The 22,898-nt window shown below is 37.8% G+C and overlaps 1 protein-coding gene across 1 annotated transcript in view; it reads right to left on the bottom strand.

Annotated features, from left to right (window-relative positions):
* The window catches only part of TG (thyroglobulin), a 2,464,750-nt gene that overhangs the window by 1,065,559 nt on the left and 1,376,293 nt on the right, over positions 1-22,898 (bottom strand). Inside the window, exons 39-40 of the mRNA XM_044066937.1 lie at positions 10,917-11,136; positions 4,464-4,557 (exon numbers count right to left, since the gene is read on the bottom strand). Of these exons, the coding sequence (XP_043922872.1) occupies positions 4,464-4,557; positions 10,917-11,136 (314 nt within the window). The remainder of the gene's footprint in view (positions 1-4,463; positions 4,558-10,916; positions 11,137-22,898) is intronic.

The following is a 22,898-nucleotide window of genomic DNA, read 5'->3' as shown; positions in this document are numbered from 1 at the left end:
GTATGCGCTAAAGCTAGCAGGGGAGGATGGATATGTGTAGGCACTGCTAGCTTGACCAATGGTGGTGATGGGGGGGCAGCTTTGATTTATTATTTGGATAGCACCTAGTTAGAACACTGGGTATTGTACCCATTGAGTACAAGTCTATGAGCAAGCATTACCACTGTGCATATGCATATAGTCAATGAAGCATGCGGAGGTATGTTCTGTGCTGCAGGCAACAGTTGTGGAGCTCAGAGAGCTGCTGCAAGGCAGGAGTGGGGCTCCACAAGAGGAAGGGGAGACAACACAAGCCACTCCCTCCTACCTGACTCTTACCTTTGGGGAACAAATGGGCCTATTGAGCTGTCCAAGGATATCAGGTTCACTCCCCACAGAACTAATCAACTTGCTGCTGGTAAAAGAGCCATCACGCTGGTCCTCAGGAGAGAAAATGCATTCTCCAACAAGGATTAAGCAATTTTTTTTCTTGTCAGAGGCTGTACTCATCATCCTTTGTTACAACAATGAACCTTGCAAAAATATAACATTCATCACCCTCTTATGTTAACACCCACACTGTGCTCCATAGTCAGGTGAAACAACACACTTATTATACACAAATCTCCCAAGAAACTGACCCCTGTTCTAGAACACAGGAACTTACATATACCCCATAGACAGCATATCAAGCTCGGTTAATTGCACCTTAAAACACGTAAAGAAATCTATATTCGTACAGATAGGGTACTGGCAAAGATCTCACTCACCTCCACAGCTAGTCTTCCTTTGACTACATCAAACTGAGGGCCTTACATAGCAGCACTCAGTGCTTTGGAACTGTGAATCATTTAAGGCATTTGGCACTATGACCCAAAGGAGCATTACAGATAAACTCATTCAGCTTATTGGTAACAGCTGTGTAGTTCTACTCCCTCTTAACAGCTAAGTAGTTCAACAGGTAAAATAATGGAAGAAGCAAAACACAAAAATAAACAACAGATTGCCCATCTAAACTTCATAAGATGACCAGCATGGCCCCTCATGACTTAATGTTGATCTTACTTGATCTCTTTATTTTGGATAATTTTACAGAATTATGGTTAGCAAAATACGCTGATGGCTATAGGCTGGGAAACACAGTAACCTCAAGATGGATGCAAAATACTTCAGTATGGTCTGTACAAAATCAGTGCCTGCTACAATAAGAAAAGTTTCAGTCTAAATTTATTTATCCTTTGTGGAACACATTAGTTCCACTAAGCTAGCTGCCTGTTGTCATGGAAGATCCGAGGTGGTATTTACACTAATGGAAAAAATTTGGCCAGGGCCTCAGGAAATTTCCCCTACCCTTTTCAATATGTATTGAGGGATATTTAACATCCACCTCAGCTACCATCAACTCAAGCAGATGGATCCTCAGTTTATTATCTCATCCTAAGGATGGCTCACTCAGGAGTACAGCAACACCTCCTTATGCTGCACTGCAATGTCAGCAAACAATCTACCTGGTGTGGGAATAGAACCCACAGAATTCTGTAGCAAAGGTGACTGGGTTACCTGTTGAACCAATGACACTTAACTGAATACCAATAAATGTAGTACTGTCACTTTTAAGGAAAAAAAGACACATGGTTTTTAATATAAATAGAAAGTTGTGAAAGGCAGACAGTAAAAAGAAAGATTTTGGACTCATTAGAAACAATAGATTAAGTTTTGATCATAGTGGTGGAAACAAAGATAGAGAAGCTTTCTGTGTAGCTCGTGTCGCATTCAAAGCCATAACCAACAGAAGACAGGAAGCCACTGTCCTGCTAGGATACACCACTGATCAGTCCAGTAACAAAAATAACACCATATTCTGTTGCCCAAAAACAAGTCACATGGCACAGCTTGATCAAGTTCAGAGATTCCCTTCAAATAAAACAGAGGAGCTGGAAGATGTGAAGTGCTTGGACAGACTACAGAAGTTATCTCTGTTCTCAATATCATAACAGACTTCGTAGAAAGGAACTGTAATTTGCATACAGAGCCTGCATGAGTATATTCCATTAGAAAATTTGTGCCTGGAATGCACAGTGAGTCAAGCTACATGACAGACATTCACTTAGTGCTTAAAAATTAACACAAATAACAGAAAACAATGGGACAGACTCATTACTCATCCCTTACGTCATGGTGATTTTCTTGAGTTTGACAAACATTTGCCTCAAACACAGTTGAGCACTGTCATTTTTTCTTTAGCAAGACACTCTGGATAAGCAAACAGCAGCCACTATTTCTTTCCACTTTAACATGTCAGACCTCAAAAATAAGAGCACAGACTACTTTTCACTGATCAAAAGGCTTAGATTACTACTAATAAAATAAACTATCACAGAAATGTGAATGCTTCTGCACATCCTTCTGCATACACTGCCAACACTCTGATGGCTCTAAATAACAGCCACTGACTTATTTTTATTTATTTTATACTTTGTTAAACAGGTTACTCCCACTAGGCTAGTTACCTCTTTTCAGGGGTGACCAGAGGTGGTATTTATTCTATTCAGGGAAATTTAGCCAGGACATTGAGAAACTTCCCTGACTCTTTTCAATAGGTGCCTTGAGATCATTTATATTCACCTGAACTGCCACCAACTCATGTAGATGGGACCTCAGTTTAATGTCTCATTCAAAGGATGACACATTCAGAAGTTCAACACCCCCATATGCTGCATTGCAGTGTCAACAACTGATCTACCTGGTGTGGAAAGATAACTCACAGACTACTGCACCAAAGGCAAGTGTGCTAGCTGTTGCACTACTGCCACTACTAACTAGACTTCTTGGGATGCGATCTGTGGCCAGTCTGCATTCACTTAACATTTTCACTATGGCATATTATACTTCGATCTTCATAACTTTGTGAATGAACTGAGGGTTGATAGTGTGAATTTAAAGACAGATTTTGCAATAAAGAACCAATCAAAACAATGCACTACAATTCATTTTAATTAAGTAAAACCATAGCTTCATAAATAATAAAAGATCAGCAACTGTATCAGCTGGTTCCAGTGTATTTTACAGTCTCAGAGACAGTCATCATAGGTGACTCTCCTTTCCAGTATCCCATTTTTCCTTAATCCTTCAGTGGATCAAAAAACTAAGTAAAATGTGCCGATTGGTTACAGATTCCTTTTTGCCATGGCAACACTATATCAATAACTGCCAAAACTTTGGAATAAATTACTGTTCACAATATAGGTATGCACCTTACTCACAGTATTCACATACAGCACTGACAAGTACATTGGCAACAGAAAATTCCAACAAGTGTTAACTAAGCTTCCCAAACACCCATGTGTCATCATAGGCCCATAGATAAATATTCGCCAAGCTGCCCTTTTGGGCTATTTTAAGCCTAGCCAATTTCGGCTCCTTACTGAAATGTCAGCACTTGAAATACTGAGGGCTGACAAGCCAGAAAAAAAAAATGACAGGACAGGAGCAAATCTTGAAGATCACACTTCTCCTTTGAACATCTTTTTTTGCAGTGGGGCAAGCCTCCCTGCACCCTTGATGTGGGGATCAAGCTCCCTATACCCCAGAGCTTATATATACCAACATCAAGATCACCATACTTCGGAGAAAAGGGAATAGTCCAAGAAAAGACCATCAAAGACTTAATATATCTAAGTCCATTTTCAGCCATTCAGTCTACATATTTCAGGACTCACTATAGCAGGTCCAGACATGTCAAATGATTACCGCCAATTTCCACTCTGCACCTTATGTCTGTGAGATAGTCCCTTTAAACATTATACCTTTACAACAAAACATATGAAGCTATGAACAGGATTATATTTACTTTAAACTTAAATTTCAATTTCCAAGATTTAGAATGCCTATCTTAAACCATGTAAGATATATATATATATATATATATATATATATATATATATATATAGATAGATAGATAGATATATAAATATATATATACTCAGAATCACAGAAAGCATGATTGTGGTGACAGCCATGATAATATTACATGGACACCAATCAACAAGCACATGGTTGCAGTAATTCACCTACAAGGGAGTGAACTTTACCAAAATGCATATTTTTCTTTTATCAATGAAAAACAAGCATTTATTACAGGGAAACAAATAAGGCTGCTAGTGGTCAGGTTCAGTTCACTTTATGGTCCCCATCTGTTTCATATTAAAATATAATTTGTCTATCACTGTTCATGCTTTCTCAGAAGCCTTAATGTGACTTGTAGATTATTCTGATGTTAACAGAAAATCTTGCTGTAGTAGTTACTGTTTATTCTTCATACCCATATTGTTATTTAGTAATGGCTGATGCCCTGTTTAAGAATGGAAGATGTGTACATGTGGCAGAACACTAACTCTCAACTAAAGTGTGCACTGAGCTAGAATGGGTTCATGCAAACATGTATTGACATTCTCAACAAATAACTTTTTTCACAAACTACTTACAATATTCTTTGGGATGTATATATTAAGGTAAAGGCAGTCTTCACCTACGGTGGAATACTGGGCTTTTCCATCACCTGGCTGCAAACAGCTTGGCCTACAAGTAAAGAAACAGAAGAGAGACTATAAAGCTCATGATTCGTCAAATAACATCCCGGCATTACTCTTATTTACAGAAATGCAATGTGTATCATAATGTACGAAAATCTGTATACTTTTAAGTAAAACCAGTAAAGAATACCTTTAAACTGTCAGGAATCTCTAGATGTGGTGTACAGGCCAGTGGAATAATTGACTCAAGGGAATTCAGCATGCTGAGCTGGTAAACACCTCATATTATAAGCTCTGTCAAAACATTAACAATCTGCCCTTGTATTATATGAGTAATGTATAATGAGCCCTTGTATCATGTCAGTAATATATTATGAGCATTTATATCATATGAGTAAATTATAATGAGCCCTTGTATCATATCAGTAATGTATAATCTGCCCTTGTATCATATACGTAATGTATAATAAGGCCTTGTATCATATGAGTAATGTATAATTTGCCCTTGTATCAAATGAATAATGTGTAATGAAGCTTTGTATCATATGAGTAATGTATAATGAGGCCTTGTATCATATGAGTAATGTATAATGAGCCCTTGTATCATATGAGTAATGTATAATGAGCCCCTTGTATCATATAACTAATGTATAATGAGCCCTTGTATCATATGAGTAATGTATAATGAGACCTTGTATCATATGAGTAATGTATAATGAGACCTTGTATCATATGAGTAAAGTATAATTAGTCCTTGTATCATATGAGTAATGTATAATGAGCCCTTGTATCATATGAGTAATGTATAATGAGCCCTTGTATCATATGAGTAATCTATAATGAGCCCTTGTATCATATGAGTAATGTATAATGAGCCCTTGTATCATATGAGTAATGTATAATGAGCCCTTGTATCACATGAGTAATGTGTAATGAGCCCTTGTATCACATGAGTAATGTATAATGAGCCCTTGTATCATATGAGTAATGTATAATGAGCCCTTGTATCATATGAGTAATCTATAATGAGCCCTTGTATCATATGAGTAATGTATAATGAGCCCTTGTATCATATGAGTAATGTATAATGAGCCCTTGTATCATATGAGTAATGTATAATGAGCCCTTGTATCATATGAGTAATGTGTAATGAGCCCTTGTATCACATGAGTAATGTATAATGAGCCCTTGTATCATATGAGTAATGTATAATGAGCCCTTGTATCATATGAGTAATGTGTAATGAGCCCTTGTATCACATGAGTAATGTATAATGAGCCCTTGTATCATATGAGTAATGTATAATGAGCCCTTGTATCATATGAGTAATGTATAATGAGCCCTTGTATCACGAGTAATGTATAATGAGCCCTTGTATCATATGAGTAATGTATAATGAGCCCTTGTATCATATGAGTAATGTGTAATGAGCCCTTGTATCACATGAGTAATGTATAATGAGCCCTTGTATCATATGAGTAATGTATAATGAGCCCTTGTATCATATGAGTAATGTGTAATGAGCCCTTGTATCACATGAGTAATGTATAATAAGCCCTTGTATCATATGAGTAATGTATAATGAGCCCTTGTATCATATGAGTAATGTATAATGAGCCCTTGTATCATATGAGTAATGTATAATGAGCCCTTGTATCATATGAGTAATGTATAATGAGCCCTTGTATCATATGAGTAATGTGTAATGAGCCCTTGTATCATATGAGTAATGTGTAATGAGCCCTTGTATCATATGAGTAATGTATAATGAGCCCTTGTATCATATGAGTAATGTGTAATGAGCCCTTGTATCACATGAGTAATGTATAATGAGCCCTTGTATCATATGAGTAATGTATAATGAGCCCTTGTATCATATGAGTAATGTATAATGAGCCCTTGTATCACGAGTAATGTATAATGAGCCCTTGTATCATATGAGTAATGTGTAATGAGCCCTTGTATCATATGAGTAATGTATAATGAGCCCTTGTATCATATGAGTAATGTATAATGAGGATGTCTCTAATGAGTGCTGAAGCATTGCAATGAAACAGCAGGTACTGACTGCCAGTTAAAAAACAGCCTAATTGGAAACTGACAAACTGACATGATATAGCAGTCTAGCGGGTAGATATCAACAGCTAACAGAATTTTAGAGTGTGCTACAAATATCCTCTATAAGACAGGGAAAGCAAGAGGTAGACAGAAAAATACATTGAGATAGTGGGGTTGACAGAAGTTTTGAAAGATCAACAAACTGTACACAAGTGACCCTTGTTATTGTTGGCTAAAATGGTGTTTAATGATGGTCTGCAGTACTGCTTGAGTACTTTTGTGTTTAATGAAGTCATGCTGATGTGTGGACACAATCCTATACTGGTATAGAAAGATGGTGCATTGGTTGTCACTAGTCTTTTCTAGTAGTTTCTCTAGGTATGGGAGGAGGGATATAAACCAGAAATCAGAAGAAGAAGGTGGTTTTGGACATTTGGGGATAGGTGTATAATGGCTTTCTTCCATAAGTTTAGGAATGTTTGTTGTATGTGTGAGGGAGAGAGATTAAGGATGTAGTATATAACGACATCCAGTATTCTGACCCAGAAGACATTGCCAATATCCTTGCAAACAAAGTTAAAGCAAACTTCAGCCCTGAGACATGAACCCAAGCCCTGAAATACCTGAATGCTTTACTCCCCCGATTATGTCTAAAGATCATTTAATGAAAGTGCTAACCAAGACAAACACTACTTCCTGTATGGGATCTAATAATGGTTACTTAATTAATAGTGTAATAATGCACTTGCAGATCTATTCTTTAAACTGTTTAACCTAAATTTAGCAAGTGATTTTGTCTCTGATGAGTAGTGCACTGTGGTGCTGATGCCCCCTCCACAAGGGTGGCGTCACAAATGCCCCAGATAATTACACACATCAGTCTTACAAGCCTCATCTGCAAAGCCATGTAATATATTATAATTGGCATAATAACCTGCAATATCAATAATATCATTAGACTTGACATCCCAGCAGTTCAGCCTTGTGAAATGTAACGTTTGTCTACTGAATCTGGTGAATTTCATTGAAAGGCTCACAGAGATGTAGATGGGTAGCCATGTGGTACACATGGCATGTCATGACATATCAAAGGATTTCAACACCATTCCCCATGCTGCCATCATACAGAAACTAAATGCTTTAAAAATCAACCTATATGTGGTACGATGGACAGCAAACAGGTTGAAAGACAGTACCCACACAGTATGAATTGGAGGCACACTGCCAGCTGTGTCTCTCAGGACTTGGTGCTGAGAACTCTTCTTTTCAGCATGTGCTTCTCAGATCTCCAAGTATTGAGCCAAGACCTCTGGCTAACAAAGTTTGTAAATGACTGTAAACTGGGATTTGTATCTCACTAAGTATATCAACCAATTACTAAGACCCCCAATGTTTCTTAACCAAAACGATCACAACTCTAAATTCCCTCAGCTATCAGAAGTGTTGAATGGACTATGATATCTGACATTTGGGAATGTATCCCTTTATTCAGTGTTTTACAGCCTTTTGAGATAAAATTTTTGTCTTGCTTACTACAGCATTAGAGACCCACTTGTCCTGGACCTACTGTATCTCCACAAGACCAATGACTTCAGCAGTACTAGAACCAGAAGCCTAAATAATTACAGATAAATGAAACACAGTGGAAGAATATATTTATAATCCAATGCCTTCCAAACCACTGGAATAAACTTCCCCTGTATGTTAAGCATTGTGACTCATTACTACCCTTTAAACGTAATCTAGATGTAGTGGATGAGTATTCAGAAATTTACTCTGGGATTGAATGACGTGGTCCTCCTGGAGAAGAAGTGCAGCCTGAGCGAGGATACTGGCAAGGCATAAATGGTCAGAACACCCAATGGCCTTAGAATATCCATGAATATTGGGTGAATAGGTGTCCATTTTTTTTTTGAAGAACCAGGAGTACAGGCCATCAGATCCAGAGGATTCATATTTGGGGATCAACTGGACAAGATTTTCAGTTTCTTTGTGTGTTATTTTCTTGAAGTTAAAGGGAGGTATGTAGTGTTCAAGTGGTGGAGGGATGAAGCTATGTAATTGTTTAAGGAGAGGATGAGAAAAGTATGGGATAAAGTTAAAGGAAGAAAGTGACCAGAGGATATGCTATGATTTAGTCCAACCTGAGAGTTTTCTAATTTCCCTCCAGAATTGTCATGAATTAAAGAATGTGGATCTGTTTGTATTGTGAAGATAAATAGCTTTATGTCTGATGTTTTTCTTGTCTTTATTCCGGAGAGAAATATCTGTAGTGTGGTACTGGGGAGACTGAGACTGCTTCCAGGTTGTCCAGATAGTATCTCTCCATTTCAGAAGACACCTCCGCTCATTTGTTAGCCACAGATGCCATGGATGCCATAATGGTTTATCGAGTCTGAACTTTTGTGGGTAGAACTTATTATGAATGCTATGTAGGGCACTTACAATAAATGAAAGAGCTTCATTGACTCTACTGAATAAATGGAAAATGAGCCAGTTGATTTTAGCACTTGCAAGTCCAATATACTGTGGACTGACTGTGGTATTACTACATACAAGATATGGGATGGTTGGTGCTATAAGGGCCTTTAGCGTGTAGGAAAAGGGGATTGGACAGCAGTCACTGATATCTGTGAGGTGAACTATAGCAGAAATTATATGACTAGGATTATTGAAAATTAAAGTATTTACTACATTGTGGTTGTTGGCTTTCAAGGTTAGATCTAGTTAGTTATTTGATTACCAGGGTAAAAGACAGAGTCATAGAGCAAGCTATCAATGTCATTACTTGCTTTCCCAGGAAAGTTTGTGTTTAAACCACTTAGAAGGATAATGTGCTTTGTATTTTGGACATGAGAAAAAGTGTTTGTATGATGACATAGAAGGATGTCTGTGAGAGCAGGTGGTGGGGAAGTACACAGCTGCAAATGTAAGGTAGTTTTCTTTGGGAGTCCATAAGCAGCCAGTTAAGCCCATGGTCTTCATTTAGTGATGATGCTGCAGTTGTGGTCGATGTGAGATTTAATAAGTATTGTGCACCCTCCTCTGGCCTTGTTTCCTGGCATTTTCATGTGATTGAGTTTATAACAGGTACTGTACTGGCACTAAAATGAAAAGTACCAGTGCACTGACCTTGAATGATTAGGATGGCTATCTGTCAAGAAAAGAGCAGAAATGGACCAAAAGCCATTAATATTTAAATATATTTATTTGTATAATTGCCTTATATGTCTGTTCAAACTCTCACTACAATAATTCACACTTTGCAAGATTTCTATTGGTGAAGCTTTAACACAGACACAGCCTAAGTAAAGTTGGATTCTAGTGGAAAAGCATCTGCTGTTCTTAGGTGCAAGTTTTAGAATTGTTTCCCAAGTGCTTTAACAGCAGCAAACAAGTTCCCCCAGATTTGATTCATTCCTTAAGCCCTAGCCGTACCAGAATAAATCATTTTTTAACACTGTCTTTACACTGCTGTGGTGTGGAGTACATACTCCTTACAATAAATCATGATTATTTATCAGTATTCCTGGGACAATTTTAATTCCGTCATGAATAATATGCTTCACCTGCAGCAACTATATTAAACACAGTACACACCTTATCCTACTTCTTTTTAAATCGACTTGTAAATATGCGTATTTTTACATCTATGTTACATTATGACACTATTTTACATAATTTAGTTATTCTTTTAATCATATGCTATTGTTGTTATGTATGTAACCTGGGCTAACCCACAAGTGTCATATTTGATCGGAAATGGACACGTAAACAAAATTAAATAAATATATAAAATAAATAAATGTTTAAAGGAGGCAATTACACATTTAGGATTGGTAAATGTAGGCCTACTTGAAGATTAAGATATTTATCAGTTTGTATGACACACTTATGGAATAAATTACCTCTGCATATGAATGACAAGCTGCTTCACTGACAAACTTTAAAAGGTTGTTATATGAATGGATGGGTCAAATGGTAGATTTATTAAACCTGGATTCTGCATTTTAAATGGCTATAAAACTATGTTTAACCTATAAAGTTGTATTTATTCCATGAGTTCTGATGTTAAACAGATATACATTATGTCTTTTGACTCAGGCTGGAAATGAAAACTGACCAAATGAATTAATTAACTTACTTGGTTACCAGACAGATAAATAAATACATAATTACCCAACAACTACATGAAATAATCTCTTATGAGGAAACCAGAGATTCTTCTTTATTATTAGTACTATCATTTTTGCATAACACAGCTCATTAAGTCAGATCTCTAGCCTTATGTGTGATAGATGAGGTGATATGTATATCAATGAATAAAATAAAAAAATGAATTCTTACCGACTGAAGGTAGCATTCCAAAGTCCTGTCCAGTTAACCTGCTGTGGTTCAGTGAATCTTTTCATCCCTGCTGGAGAGTTTGCATATGGTACCCCAAGGAACTGCTTGATGTCCTTCCAATCTGAACCAACTCGGACTGCTCGAGTGAGACCAAGCAAAGTTCCATGTGTTGGAATATAAACAGATGTTAAATGTGGCTGTGTATGAGACAGAGATGGGTCTGTTTGAGAGAAATGAAAATCATGAATGTGCTGCAGTTATGATAGTGGATTTCATTTAACATCATAGCATTAATAAATAAAAAACAGCATTCTATTGTAATTATTTCACAGCAATTTATTATTTGAAATTTATTTTCTTCATCCAGAAGACACTTCCATTATGGCTGGTAAAGAACCATGATGCACTAAAGCTTCTACATGTCCAAATAACCATCAGAAAGGTCCAGTGCCACATATTTGCTAGCTATAGAACTCCTTCTGTGACCTACGAAAGCCACAACGCCTATCTACCAGAACTAGAAGTACTCAGTATTAAACCCAATAGCATTTTCCAAGGTGATCTAAACTATCCAACTCCAAACTGGAAAACCTATACTACCATTAGTCCACAAGCACAGAGATTCCTGGGCATTGTCAATACAAATTCCCTAGAACAACTGGGAAGTGTGCCCAGTAGGGGTAAACAACATCTTGGATCTTGCCCTTATTAATACAGGGTCAGCCTGCACCATCCCTTATGTATCATTGTTACTTTTTAGGTCTGGTAATAATGCTGTATTTTTGAAAATACAACTGAAACCAGAGATCCCATCTACCCAATATACTTTAGAAATTTAAGTGATACACTGGCAAGCTTCAAATCCCCACAGTATCCAGTTAACTCCACTGACTATGTGGAAATGCACACCACCACACTATACCAGCATGTAAACAGAGTCATAGATGCAGCTGCACCCTGTAAGAACAAGCGCTGGCCACATGGTAAAACTATAACATCAACAACTTTTACAATAAAAGGTAGAGAATTTTGACTTCAAGTCAGAAGAGTAATTCTCAGAATGATAGAGCCCTCTGTACTGAAATAAACAACTTAGAAGCTTAATAAAACCCCACAAAGCCAAGTTTGAGGTTAAAATAGTTAACCGAGGCAAAAAACAATCACAAGGCCTTTTTTAATTGTGTTTGTAATCTCAAACGCACAATGCAGCAATGTGCTGAGCAGATTGTAAATTATGTTACCTCCACTAAGACTAAAGGTATAGCAAATCTACTGTCCAAAAAATTCAGCTCTAATTTTAGACCCTCTCCCCATCATCTGTCCCTAAAGATATACCTGAAACATGCTCACCTCCAGCTATCATACAAGACCAAGTCCTACTAAAAGAGCTCAAAATCTAAAAATACTGCAATGATGGGTCTTGACAATATCCCCAGATGTATATTAAATTGCATGAAGCATGATTTAGCCATCCCTCTAGCAACACTGTTCAACTTCAGTCTCCATGCAGGTTTTGTGCCAAGCAAATGGATAACAGCTACAGTCATTCCCCTACAACTGGAAGGAGCTTCCACAGACCAGGCAGTTACAGACCCATAAATATAATCAGCCTCATGTACAAAGCAATGGGAAGATTTATCATGGAACAAATCAAGAAGGACATAGGGAACCCCCAAAGAGTGGACCCAGTTCAGTTTGAATTCATCAGGTAATGCTTACTTAACTTGGTGGACTTTTTTTAAAAAAGTCACAAAATAATGGCTGACAGTAAAATGGTACACAGCACATAAACTCAACCTGGCCAAAGCTTTTGACACAATCCCTCACTCAGGCATTGTACAAAAGCTAAATAAACTAGCAATAAAACCCCTATGTCATCCATTGGATTGCTTACTGACTCACAGATATGGTGCAGGAAATCAAAATAAGGGAAGTTACCTCCACAAAGAGACTGGTCACTGTAGAGTCCACCCAGGTTCTGTGCTGGGGCCTCTCCTGTTTGGCATCTACTTCTCTGGAGTAAAAGTCAATACCAAAGGGCTTTGCATGACTAAGTTTGCAGATGACTGCAAGCTAGAAGAAGTCATTGAATTAATCCCCAAGTAACTTAGCCATCCTGTGGAAGATTTGTCCCAAATAAAGAACTGGTGCCAAAATCATGGACTGAAACTGAATACCAAAAAATCCATTATCGTATTCTGTAAGAGGTCTTCCACCCTGGGGGCCTACCACATTGATGATACTTTCCTAAGAATCAACTCAGTTGTTTGGTATTTGGGAACTTAAATAGACAGAGACCTGACTTTTGACCAACATGTGTCCATCAGCATAATAAAGTCTTTCTCTGTTGCACAGTTGATAAACAAATGGATTGTGTCTAGATTTAGGGGTGTTACTGTCCCCCTTTACTCAGCCAGTCATTGAGTATAATGCCCCTTTTGGTATGTATCAGTCCAGATACATGTAACAGCTGGAATGCCCACAAAGATACCTAACTAAAAGGATACAAGACCTGAACAACGTGTCCTACATAGACTAACTCAAAGCTCTGTCACTATTCTTGGTATCCTACAGGGTGCTAAGAGGTGAAAGTGTCCAGCATAAAATGTATCTTCTGATAGATTTACTGCACATAAGAAGGTTAAATGGCATCAGAAAGACTTGGTATAGGGATCTAAACCTCCGCTGAAACATCAGCAGAACAGTTTGGAGGGGCAGGTATATCTCACAGAGGACACCACTGCTCTTGAACAGACTCTCCACCTAAGTAAAAGAAAGTTCATCCCTGTCAATATACAAGGGTAACCTCAATCTGTGGATGAGAAACAGAAAGTTTACCCTAGGTCTGCCCCCTGTACTATTAGTGGAGAGAAACAGCTCCTAAATGCTTTATCCCAGCATGGGCCCCCTCAAATTATCTATGGTATGATCCCAGTTATATAATTCTGACTCTGTTTAATATATAATTATTGACAGTGGTGGTTAAGGATAATCTAAGACCAAATTGGAACAGTTTATTCAAGCACCAAAAGGAAAATTGAATAGGCTTAAAATGGCCCACAAGGGCAGCTAGCCTAGCACTTACCTATAAACTTATGAACATAGGAATTTTCCAATCCACTCTCAAATTTTACTGTTTATAGAGATGAGTTTCTTGTGCATGGATGTGTAGAAATAATAATATGAATATTTCCTCAGTCTTGGCAGCTTCTCATTGATTTTATGTACCATTCTTTGCTAAAATATTGTTCGTCATTCACCAGTACTGTAGCTAGGCTGAGGCTGAGGGGACAGCTGACCCAGGCACAAAGTGCTGATCAGTCATTTAAATGCTGGTGTTGCATTTGTGATCAGAATTGAAGTGCTTAGCACTATAGTAATTTAGCTCAACTATAGCAGCAGAAGCATGCAGTTTAGTGCAATTTAAAAAGGAAATTAGATCATTTTTTATTAGAAGTGAAGCAATTGGCGCTCCATGGCAGAGGAGTTTTCTTTGCACCTCATCTTAGAGGAGGGGGACACCATATCAGATGAGAGCACCAGGCAGCAGATTAGCTAGCTACATTTCTATCCTTCAGTGACTAGGTGGAGTACTGCACACACTCCCTTAGAATGCAGAAACTAATAATGCATTGTTTCTCTAATGCATCTTTGCATTTGTTAAAAGCAATAACTTCAGATTCTTTCCTGTTTCGTTTTTTTTTTTTTTTCTTGGTTAGAATATTTTTATCCTTATTGCAGAATGTGGTGCAAATGAAACCTAACCCAATAAAATGCATTGATCCGAAATCCTCTGCATTCTATAATGAGTTTTTCCCTATTTTGTCACAGTAAGGATGACAACTAGGTACTTACTCCAAATTCCTGACTTCTACATCATGCACCAGAAAATGTAATTCAGTTGACACAATATCTTCTCTTATCCCATTAGTTTGCAACTTCTCACTCATACCTTTCAACTGTCCAGATTTCCACAGAATGTCCATATTTTTGCCTTATACTTTTGGTCTGCTCCTCATAAGATTTGTGGGTTTTTTTTGGCAAATAACTGAGAATTGAAGTCATTAAGTAATGGCACGCATTTTGAGTTTCAGACTTCATATCCTTCAGAAAATGTATGCTAACACAAATACTGCTAGTCTTGCAATTTCTAAGTTTATAAGAGCAATGTTTAATACTTGCCCCTATTTTGGGGCCTTTGTCCCCATTATTTTAGGATTGTCCAGATTTCTTTCACTAAGTGGTTAAGAGGTGTAGGGGAAGATAACCTTTGCTTGAATACATGGTAAATGTTTGTTAGCTGCCTGTATTAAAGTTACTTCCCTTGGGTTTCAGGGTAATAGTTATCCTTCTGTAAACATATTACTAACTTTTCTCAAACATAAAATTAGTACATAATATACACAACCAAAGAAAACCAGCCTTCATCCTAAAATCTCTACTAATTCAGCTTTGTCAGTGTAGTGTGACAAATACTGACTTAACTGTATCTTCAACAAACACTCAAACTTTTTTTAAGTATCCTAGTTTATGTACCTTTCCTTATACGAATTTTCCAGTGAATATTTTGCTCATGATGGCTCTTAAATTTAATAGCTCACACAAGCACACACACACACACACACCCACCCACACACACACACACACACACACACACACGCACACAACTGTTTTATAGAGAAAATTAATTATAAGGTTAAAAGAAGAGTCCTCACTGAACACATACTTTTTTCTGCATCCTTGGCAACTTGGAAGGTCACACATTTCACATTCAGCTAGTAAAATCTTTTAAATTCGATTAATACAAATTTAGCCATACACAAGGAACACATCCATTGAGCCAATGACTGTTTCTTGTAATCATTAAAGTTTTAGCTGTGTGTATGGTCTATGTTACACTTCATTTTGACAAGCATATTGGGAAAGAGATTTCATGTTTTTGTTGTGAGTTCCTTTATAATCCAGACTTGGCAAACAAAAGCATAATGTGGCAAAAATGACTGAAGAATTATTTTCTTTTCCTTTAATGGGAGTCTGAAAATGATCTCCCACTGTTAACAGGGACATTACACTGTCTGTGGAAGAGAAACCATTAATCTGAAAAATGTGGAAATGTCATAAAGGACACAGAGGTACTCCTCTGCATAGTATAGATAAATTCACATGTATGCAGTCTGACTCCTGTTCTTAAACCAATGCATTTTAGCTTTATACTGCTAAAATCTGAAAAGCAGTTCATTACCAATGAATGTAGAAATTAGATGAATCTTTTACTGACAACCAGGGTAGCAATTCTGTGTAAAGCACATTTATGCCCAGCATGTTTTGGTTGTGGATTGATATTTTAAAATAAGTCAGCACTCATTACATACAGTATGTCTCACAAACAAACCTGTATCAAGTTATGAATGACTCACTATAATATAGCATTATGCACATCAAACAAGGGATATGGAAAACTGGCAAAAGTAAATGAGGCCTATAACAACTCGGGAAGATCACATAATTTATGCTTGTAAAATGAACTTTTGTAGATTTTACATTGCAGATGTAAAACAAATGAATACATGACATATAACATAAAATATCTGTGCTATGAAACAGGTACAGGAATTTAGTAAAGAATGTCTGTTGCTTGAAATTCAAGACCATCAGTTTAATAAAGCATTCTCAGAATGTTATTGCATTTATCTGGAAGGAATAAATGTCTCACTGGCATCAATGTTAGTAATGCCGTGCATAAATCATGGCCTAAAACAAAAAACTCTGCAAATTGTATGTGCATCCAAGTACAATGTGTTTTCTGATTGACTCTGTGATATGTGTCTCATTACACAACATTTCCACTTTTCCAAAAAAATAAAAATATACGTAGTCAAATAATGCAAGTGAATTGCCTTCACATTCTGATCTTAGTTACTCATAGCTGCTGGTGGGAGAACTTATGGGGACTTCAGATGTAATGTTCTCTATACATGATTGTTAACAACTAAATCCATGGTGCACCCTGTATGTGGAAAAAGAAAGTCACAAGCTAATGTCTTGGCAGCTGCTCTCCATAACCAGTGAGCATATTTTTGAAGTACTGACTATTTTAAAGAGACGTATGGAGATGCAGCTCTGCTACTGCTCTTTATGAAGTTTCTTGATCACTATACAAGAATAAATTTCTCATTTGATTATAACTATGTATCAGGCGATAGAAATAGAATCCCATTTCAGATAAACTGTTCTTAACTTGGAATTCATCCTTTTGTTTTACCCAGTGGTTATTATGATGACAGGCTGAGAGGAGCAGGAGTGCAGAATTTGAATGATCTGTTTAAATAAAACTATGGGGTGAATACAAGTATTTGTAGATAAGACAGGGCAGATAGGTGGAATTAACTGTTGGACATCGCAGTATCTGGTGCTACTAGTAAAGAAAGATGAACACACCAATGCAGATATAAGAAGTGGAAATACATAAGCCTCTAACTGGCCACATATGTTTGATGTATAACTGATTAACGATCATCTCCTTGATTTAGTTTCACTGATACTATCACTCCTCCATTGTACTTCCAATTAGTTAACCTGATTTTGAAACTGCAAGTTGTATAGTTGCTCACCCTTGCAGAGTATTTCTCTTTTACATGCATTTGTGTGACTGTGAAATAGTGCATTTAAACAAGAGGACATGGGATAGATTTTCCCCACAGTGGAAACACAGCAGAGCTTACAACCCTGAAAAGATTATATTTTATTAGTGTGGTCGGTTGCCATAAGGAGGTCATTTTTTTCTATGTCAGTTTCAGTTTTATTCTTGTTGACCACCAAGACTCCTTGGTCTAGATCCAATTTATTACCCTGGAACTAGGGAATCTCCTGTGTGAGAGCAACAGCTGAACACACAGGCCATCATGCAGACAGTCATGCAGGTTCTCTGCACCCTTCCTGACATCCCTGTAATGAGGCTGTTATTACTTAGGCACCTACCTCTCCCCTGGTAGCTGACATGCCTACCTATATCACCACAAGGGCTCCTAATCCCTCCTCATGTAAGTATGTGCTACTACCCCATATGATGAGGGCGTATGTCCCTTGTTTGGGAGACCTAAGCCAAAGTCCTTGATGCTAGCCATTTAAATGCCTCACATGCCTCAGCTTGCTTAATCGCTGGCACTCAGGTGACCAATACCCTCATTCCCTCCCCCCAGAAGGAATAAACTAGCATCAGCATCAACTGCTAATTCCACCCCCCCCCCCCACACTGCTCTTCCAGCCCCTGAGCTACTACCACCAGAGTGGTAGTCAGAGCTTCACCTATTTATGCCACACATTTGGACTATGGTTTGGGGAGGTGATTTTTAACACTTGGGCATCAATGGGTTTGTGCTCACCGGATCTCCCTTAACTTACCTAGCTTCTCTGTGGTATCTTCAATTATACATCTTCTGAAGAATGTCAGAGACATACTTCTTAACTAACCAGAATTTTGCAGAATATCCATATTTTGCCTCATATTTTGGTCTGTTCCTCATAAACTTGTAGTTTTCTGGCAAAACACTGAGGACTGATGTCACTAAATAGTGACAGAGATTTGAGTTTCAAACTTTATATTCTTCAGAAAATACATAATACAAAACCTTTTTATTCTAGGAACTTTGTATTTAAAACCTGCCCTTGGTTTGACTATTGTCCCCTATTATTTTTGGCTTTTTTCAAGAATTCTTGCACTGAGTAGTTGAGAGGTGCGGCTAGATGTTAGTGGCCACTCCCCAGTATCTTCCTCAGTAATATGAGATCGAAGTACACAAGCTATAGAGCTACTAAGTCCCAGTGACATTTAATCTGCAGTCACTGCTTTGGACATAATTCTCTCATGATCAGTTTAGTAGAAGTACAGCCTTTCCAGTGTTAAACAATAGCCACCAGCATGTCAGAGTCTAGTTTCTAAAAACACATTGTTTTTTTTTCAGTGTAATGGTTCAAACAAACATATAAGGTCCTAGGCTTTGCATAATACATATTAAACAGGTCTTACCCATACTGCTACATAAATGAAAATGTACTTATTAGAAGCCATAAAAGGTGTGGAGAAAGATATGTTATAAATGCAGATCAAGATAAATAAAAGAATAATTCAAATCCTGAAAATCAAAATGCATCTGAACATTTAATTTAGCATTATGCAACTCACAGGTTGAACTGTAGGAACAAAGAGAGCTAAGGAAATTCACGCAATATCAGTTGTGGCAAAACTGGGTTTGTAAAGCTGTTGCCCTGGATGGTACTGTCCTATTCTGCAGCTGAACCCCTTGTCTGATACACAGCAGAGAAATGTTTCTTCTACATCAGACAGTACAATGCTTACTCATCCCATTACATAAATGTTGGTGTACAATATTCCTTTTTGCCACTGGTTCCTTGCCATAATTTTCCATGCAAATTACTTGCAAGAGGTGACCTTTAATAAAAAGGAGTATGTTATACAATGTCTTGTGTACTATATAAGCTATTCCTGAATAGCATGACTATCTGCCTCTTCGAGTGCTGATAACTGGACTGGAGTTGTACAACTATTCCTGTTGCTCAAATGGCTTATTGTCTGTCATGTAACCTGTTTCTTGGTGAGCACATATCTCCTCTCTGAACTCTAGTGCCTAAATTTATTCAGAAATGGAAAGTCTCTAATTTTGTCTGCATTGGTGACATTCACACATTACGGTCTACTGCAAACCACTGAAGTTCAACTATTTTTTCACAACAGTTGATCACTTAGTGATGCCTTCCCTTTCACAGCTAATGAAAACTGAAACAATTCTGGGCACAAAATAAATCAGCTGACTTATTTTAAATGTTAATATTGTTTTAAGTGTTGTTTCTCTCTTAGTTGTGTAAGAATGGAAGTAGCACTAAATAGTCCCTAGACAATTTACAGGAAGTTTGGGGAATAATTTGGGGAATAAAAGCAGAGCCATTTTGGTACACAAGTTGTGTTAAAAATGATATCTGAACAGGATTAAACGACATAAGTTTATGCAAATGGAAATAATGAGCAGTCAGTCAGAGGCATCTAAAAGGGTTACAACAGTCCTTGTCTGGTCAATAAATAATTACATTGCAACTGGAAGCCTAAGTGTGGCAGAGCAGGAAGAGATAATGTGGCTTGTTGCCTGAAAATATTTTATCCTCTTTTTGGTTTATTTTTTATTTGATTGATTGATTGATTATTTTTTGGAACTGTTGAATACTTCACACACAAAGAGACAATAACAAGGATTTATTTTCTCTGTGGTGGTATCTCCGTTATCTGGATTCAGACCCCAAACAGTCAAAACTATTTTTCACATTTTTTATGTCAAAAGACTCAAACCATAAAATGTCTGCTTTGACAATGCATATTAAGTCTTTCTAGGAGTTACAGGAACATGCACAACGTGAGCAATCTCCTTAGTCGCCTAAATCCACAGTGTGGCATTAGAGTATATTGTAATGATTTTGTAAAAGGCAGTAGAGTGTGGTGACAAGCATACCTCACTAAAGGCTGCAGTCTGGTGTTCTAGAATATTAGTAAGACCCACCCATTGGTTCAAAAGATGATCTTATAAATTGGTGCCACAGGTTTGCACCTCAATCCTTGCCAGCCATACGAAGAAATGTCTAGCTACTACATCAGGACAGTGGTTTGATTTTATAGTACCTTGATAAGAGGCCGACTTCTCTAAGAAAGACACAACTTTTTAAATATTGCTCAGTAAGCAAAAGGGGTATCAGCAATGGCGGTGCAGTGGTTAGCATTGTCACCTCACAGCAAGAGGTTCTCTGGTACAATTCTCGGCTGGAGTGCCTTCTGAATGGCATCTGCATGTCTGCCCTGTGGTCAAGTGAATTTTAAAGACATGCAGGTAGGTGCATGTGCATGTGTCTGTGCCTTCAGTGAAGGTTGGGTGCTGAGCTGGCAGCTCGACACTGTAAAAACACCACTGCAAATCAATCTGCAGACCTCTGATCTGCTGTTGCGACTTCTAATTGGGAAAAGCCAAAAGACATTGCTTTTAGTGAGCAAAACGGGTGTCAGCTTTGTTGAAGTGAGACTGCATGCCCCTACTCTTACAGTACACAGTACAGGGCTGAATGAAAACCCTAAACCAGCTGGTTGAAGAAAAGAGGGGATTAATGAGTACATGCAAGATGGTTCCATTAACAGTAAACCCTCCATCCTGAGCCAAACATTTTATTGGTAGGAGGCATTAATTTGATTCCCCTATTAAAGGAAAATATAAGTTTTAGTGTATGAAGCATTGCAGCAGTGTATACCTACTTCAAGCGGTGACTCAGATGGATGCCTTACATTACATAAACTCTGCTGTTCAAATTTTTGTAGTCTTTCCCTTGGCAACCAGATCTCCATACTCTATTTGTAGTACTATGCAATTAAACAAGTTCATAAATACTTTTGGTTTAGTAGATTTTAAAAAGATTGCTCTTGTCTTCCTCTTCCACCCACAGCAATGGGCTTTCCTCCACTATTGAGTGAAAATACCCCTCTCATACATTTCTTAAAAATCGTTATTTCTCTTATCTCAAAAATTTATATTCAACTCCCCTAGTCATATACCCAAATATGCACATACTCCAACCCTATCCCCTCCCTTATTTACACACTTTTCATTGCATGTCACATCCGCTTGCACCTGCTTATATTGCCAACACATCCATTACAAAGCACTCCCTTAAACAACCCAGATCCCTCTATAGGTTTACCCTTACAACATTCATTCTGCTCCTAAGCAGTAACATCGAATCTAACCCCATCTCATAGCTTTCATCTTCTATCTTAACTAAAGCCCATAGTATCAAGAATAAAACAGGTCAACTAAACAGCCTCCCTCCACCACTCTGACATCATAGCTACAACAGCATCTTGGTTCAAACCCACTGATCCTTCCACCCCCCACTTCTTTCCTTTGAAGGGAGACTTGGTTCTAGACCTGGTGGTGGAACAGTAATGTTGATTAAATCTAATTTAAATGTTCAACTCAGCTCAAAGTGAATTACCTCAGACTCTCTTACTAACTGGCTCCTTCCCAGTGCGCCATCCCCTAACTACTTTGCTATTCATCTTGCTGTTACATGCCTTCCACATCCTGCCTCTTAGCCAGATTCAAAACCCTTCTGCTTGAAATTCCCTCCTCAATAAAAATCCTCAATAACTTCATCCTATTGGGGGACTTAAATGTTAGCCTTCTTGTTCCTAATCAGAACAGTATCTTGGAAATCCTTAATGACTTCAGACTCACTTAAATGGTCACGACCTTCTTCTAGTGACCATTGTCCAAGCAACTTCAATATCTCTCACCACATAAACAGAATCCCTCTCTCCCTCATATTATTCCAGAACAAATTCCAATCCAACATCCTCATTCAGCTCTTCTCCCATTCTCTCTTCCACTTACCCTAACCACTGCTGGATACTCCTCACACAACCCCCAGGACCCACTCTTTTCTAATATAACACATCTCTAACCCCCCCAAAAAAAAAACAACTCGCTCACTTACAAACTCAAATGCCTCCTTAGTCTCAGAGACTATGCCTGGCATTCTTAGAAAAAAATCCATCCTCAACCTCCAGGCAACACCATATTAAGCTAATAAATCTAGTTGAACAGGTAATCAGGCAACATAAAAGTCACATTATGGAAAAAAACATTAGTCATCCCTTCTCAACTCACCCAAACAAATGCTCCTCATCTCACCTCAAAGAAGCTGATTTCAGCCTCTAATTCAGTACACTTTCCATCCTTGATTCTATTAATAACTTCTTCTATCCCTCTAACCTCAGTACTCCCCCTATATTCTCACTTTCCATTTCAAAGCAATCAAAGCTAAACACACAGTACTAGTACTTCAGGAACTAAAGGTTGACTCACTTGCTGGTCCCAACCATCATCTCCCAGGGTTCTTATTCCTATGTAAGGACTTCATAGTCCTACACCT

Source organism: Protopterus annectens, chromosome 3.part1 (assembly GCF_019279795.1).
Source record: "Protopterus annectens isolate FY-2018-M chromosome 3.part1, PAN1.0, whole genome shotgun sequence".
Taxonomy (NCBI): Eukaryota; Metazoa; Chordata; order Ceratodontiformes; family Protopteridae; genus Protopterus; species Protopterus annectens.
The sequence above is the reverse complement of the archived record's forward strand: the minus strand, read 5'-3'. Positions and strand labels throughout refer to the sequence as shown.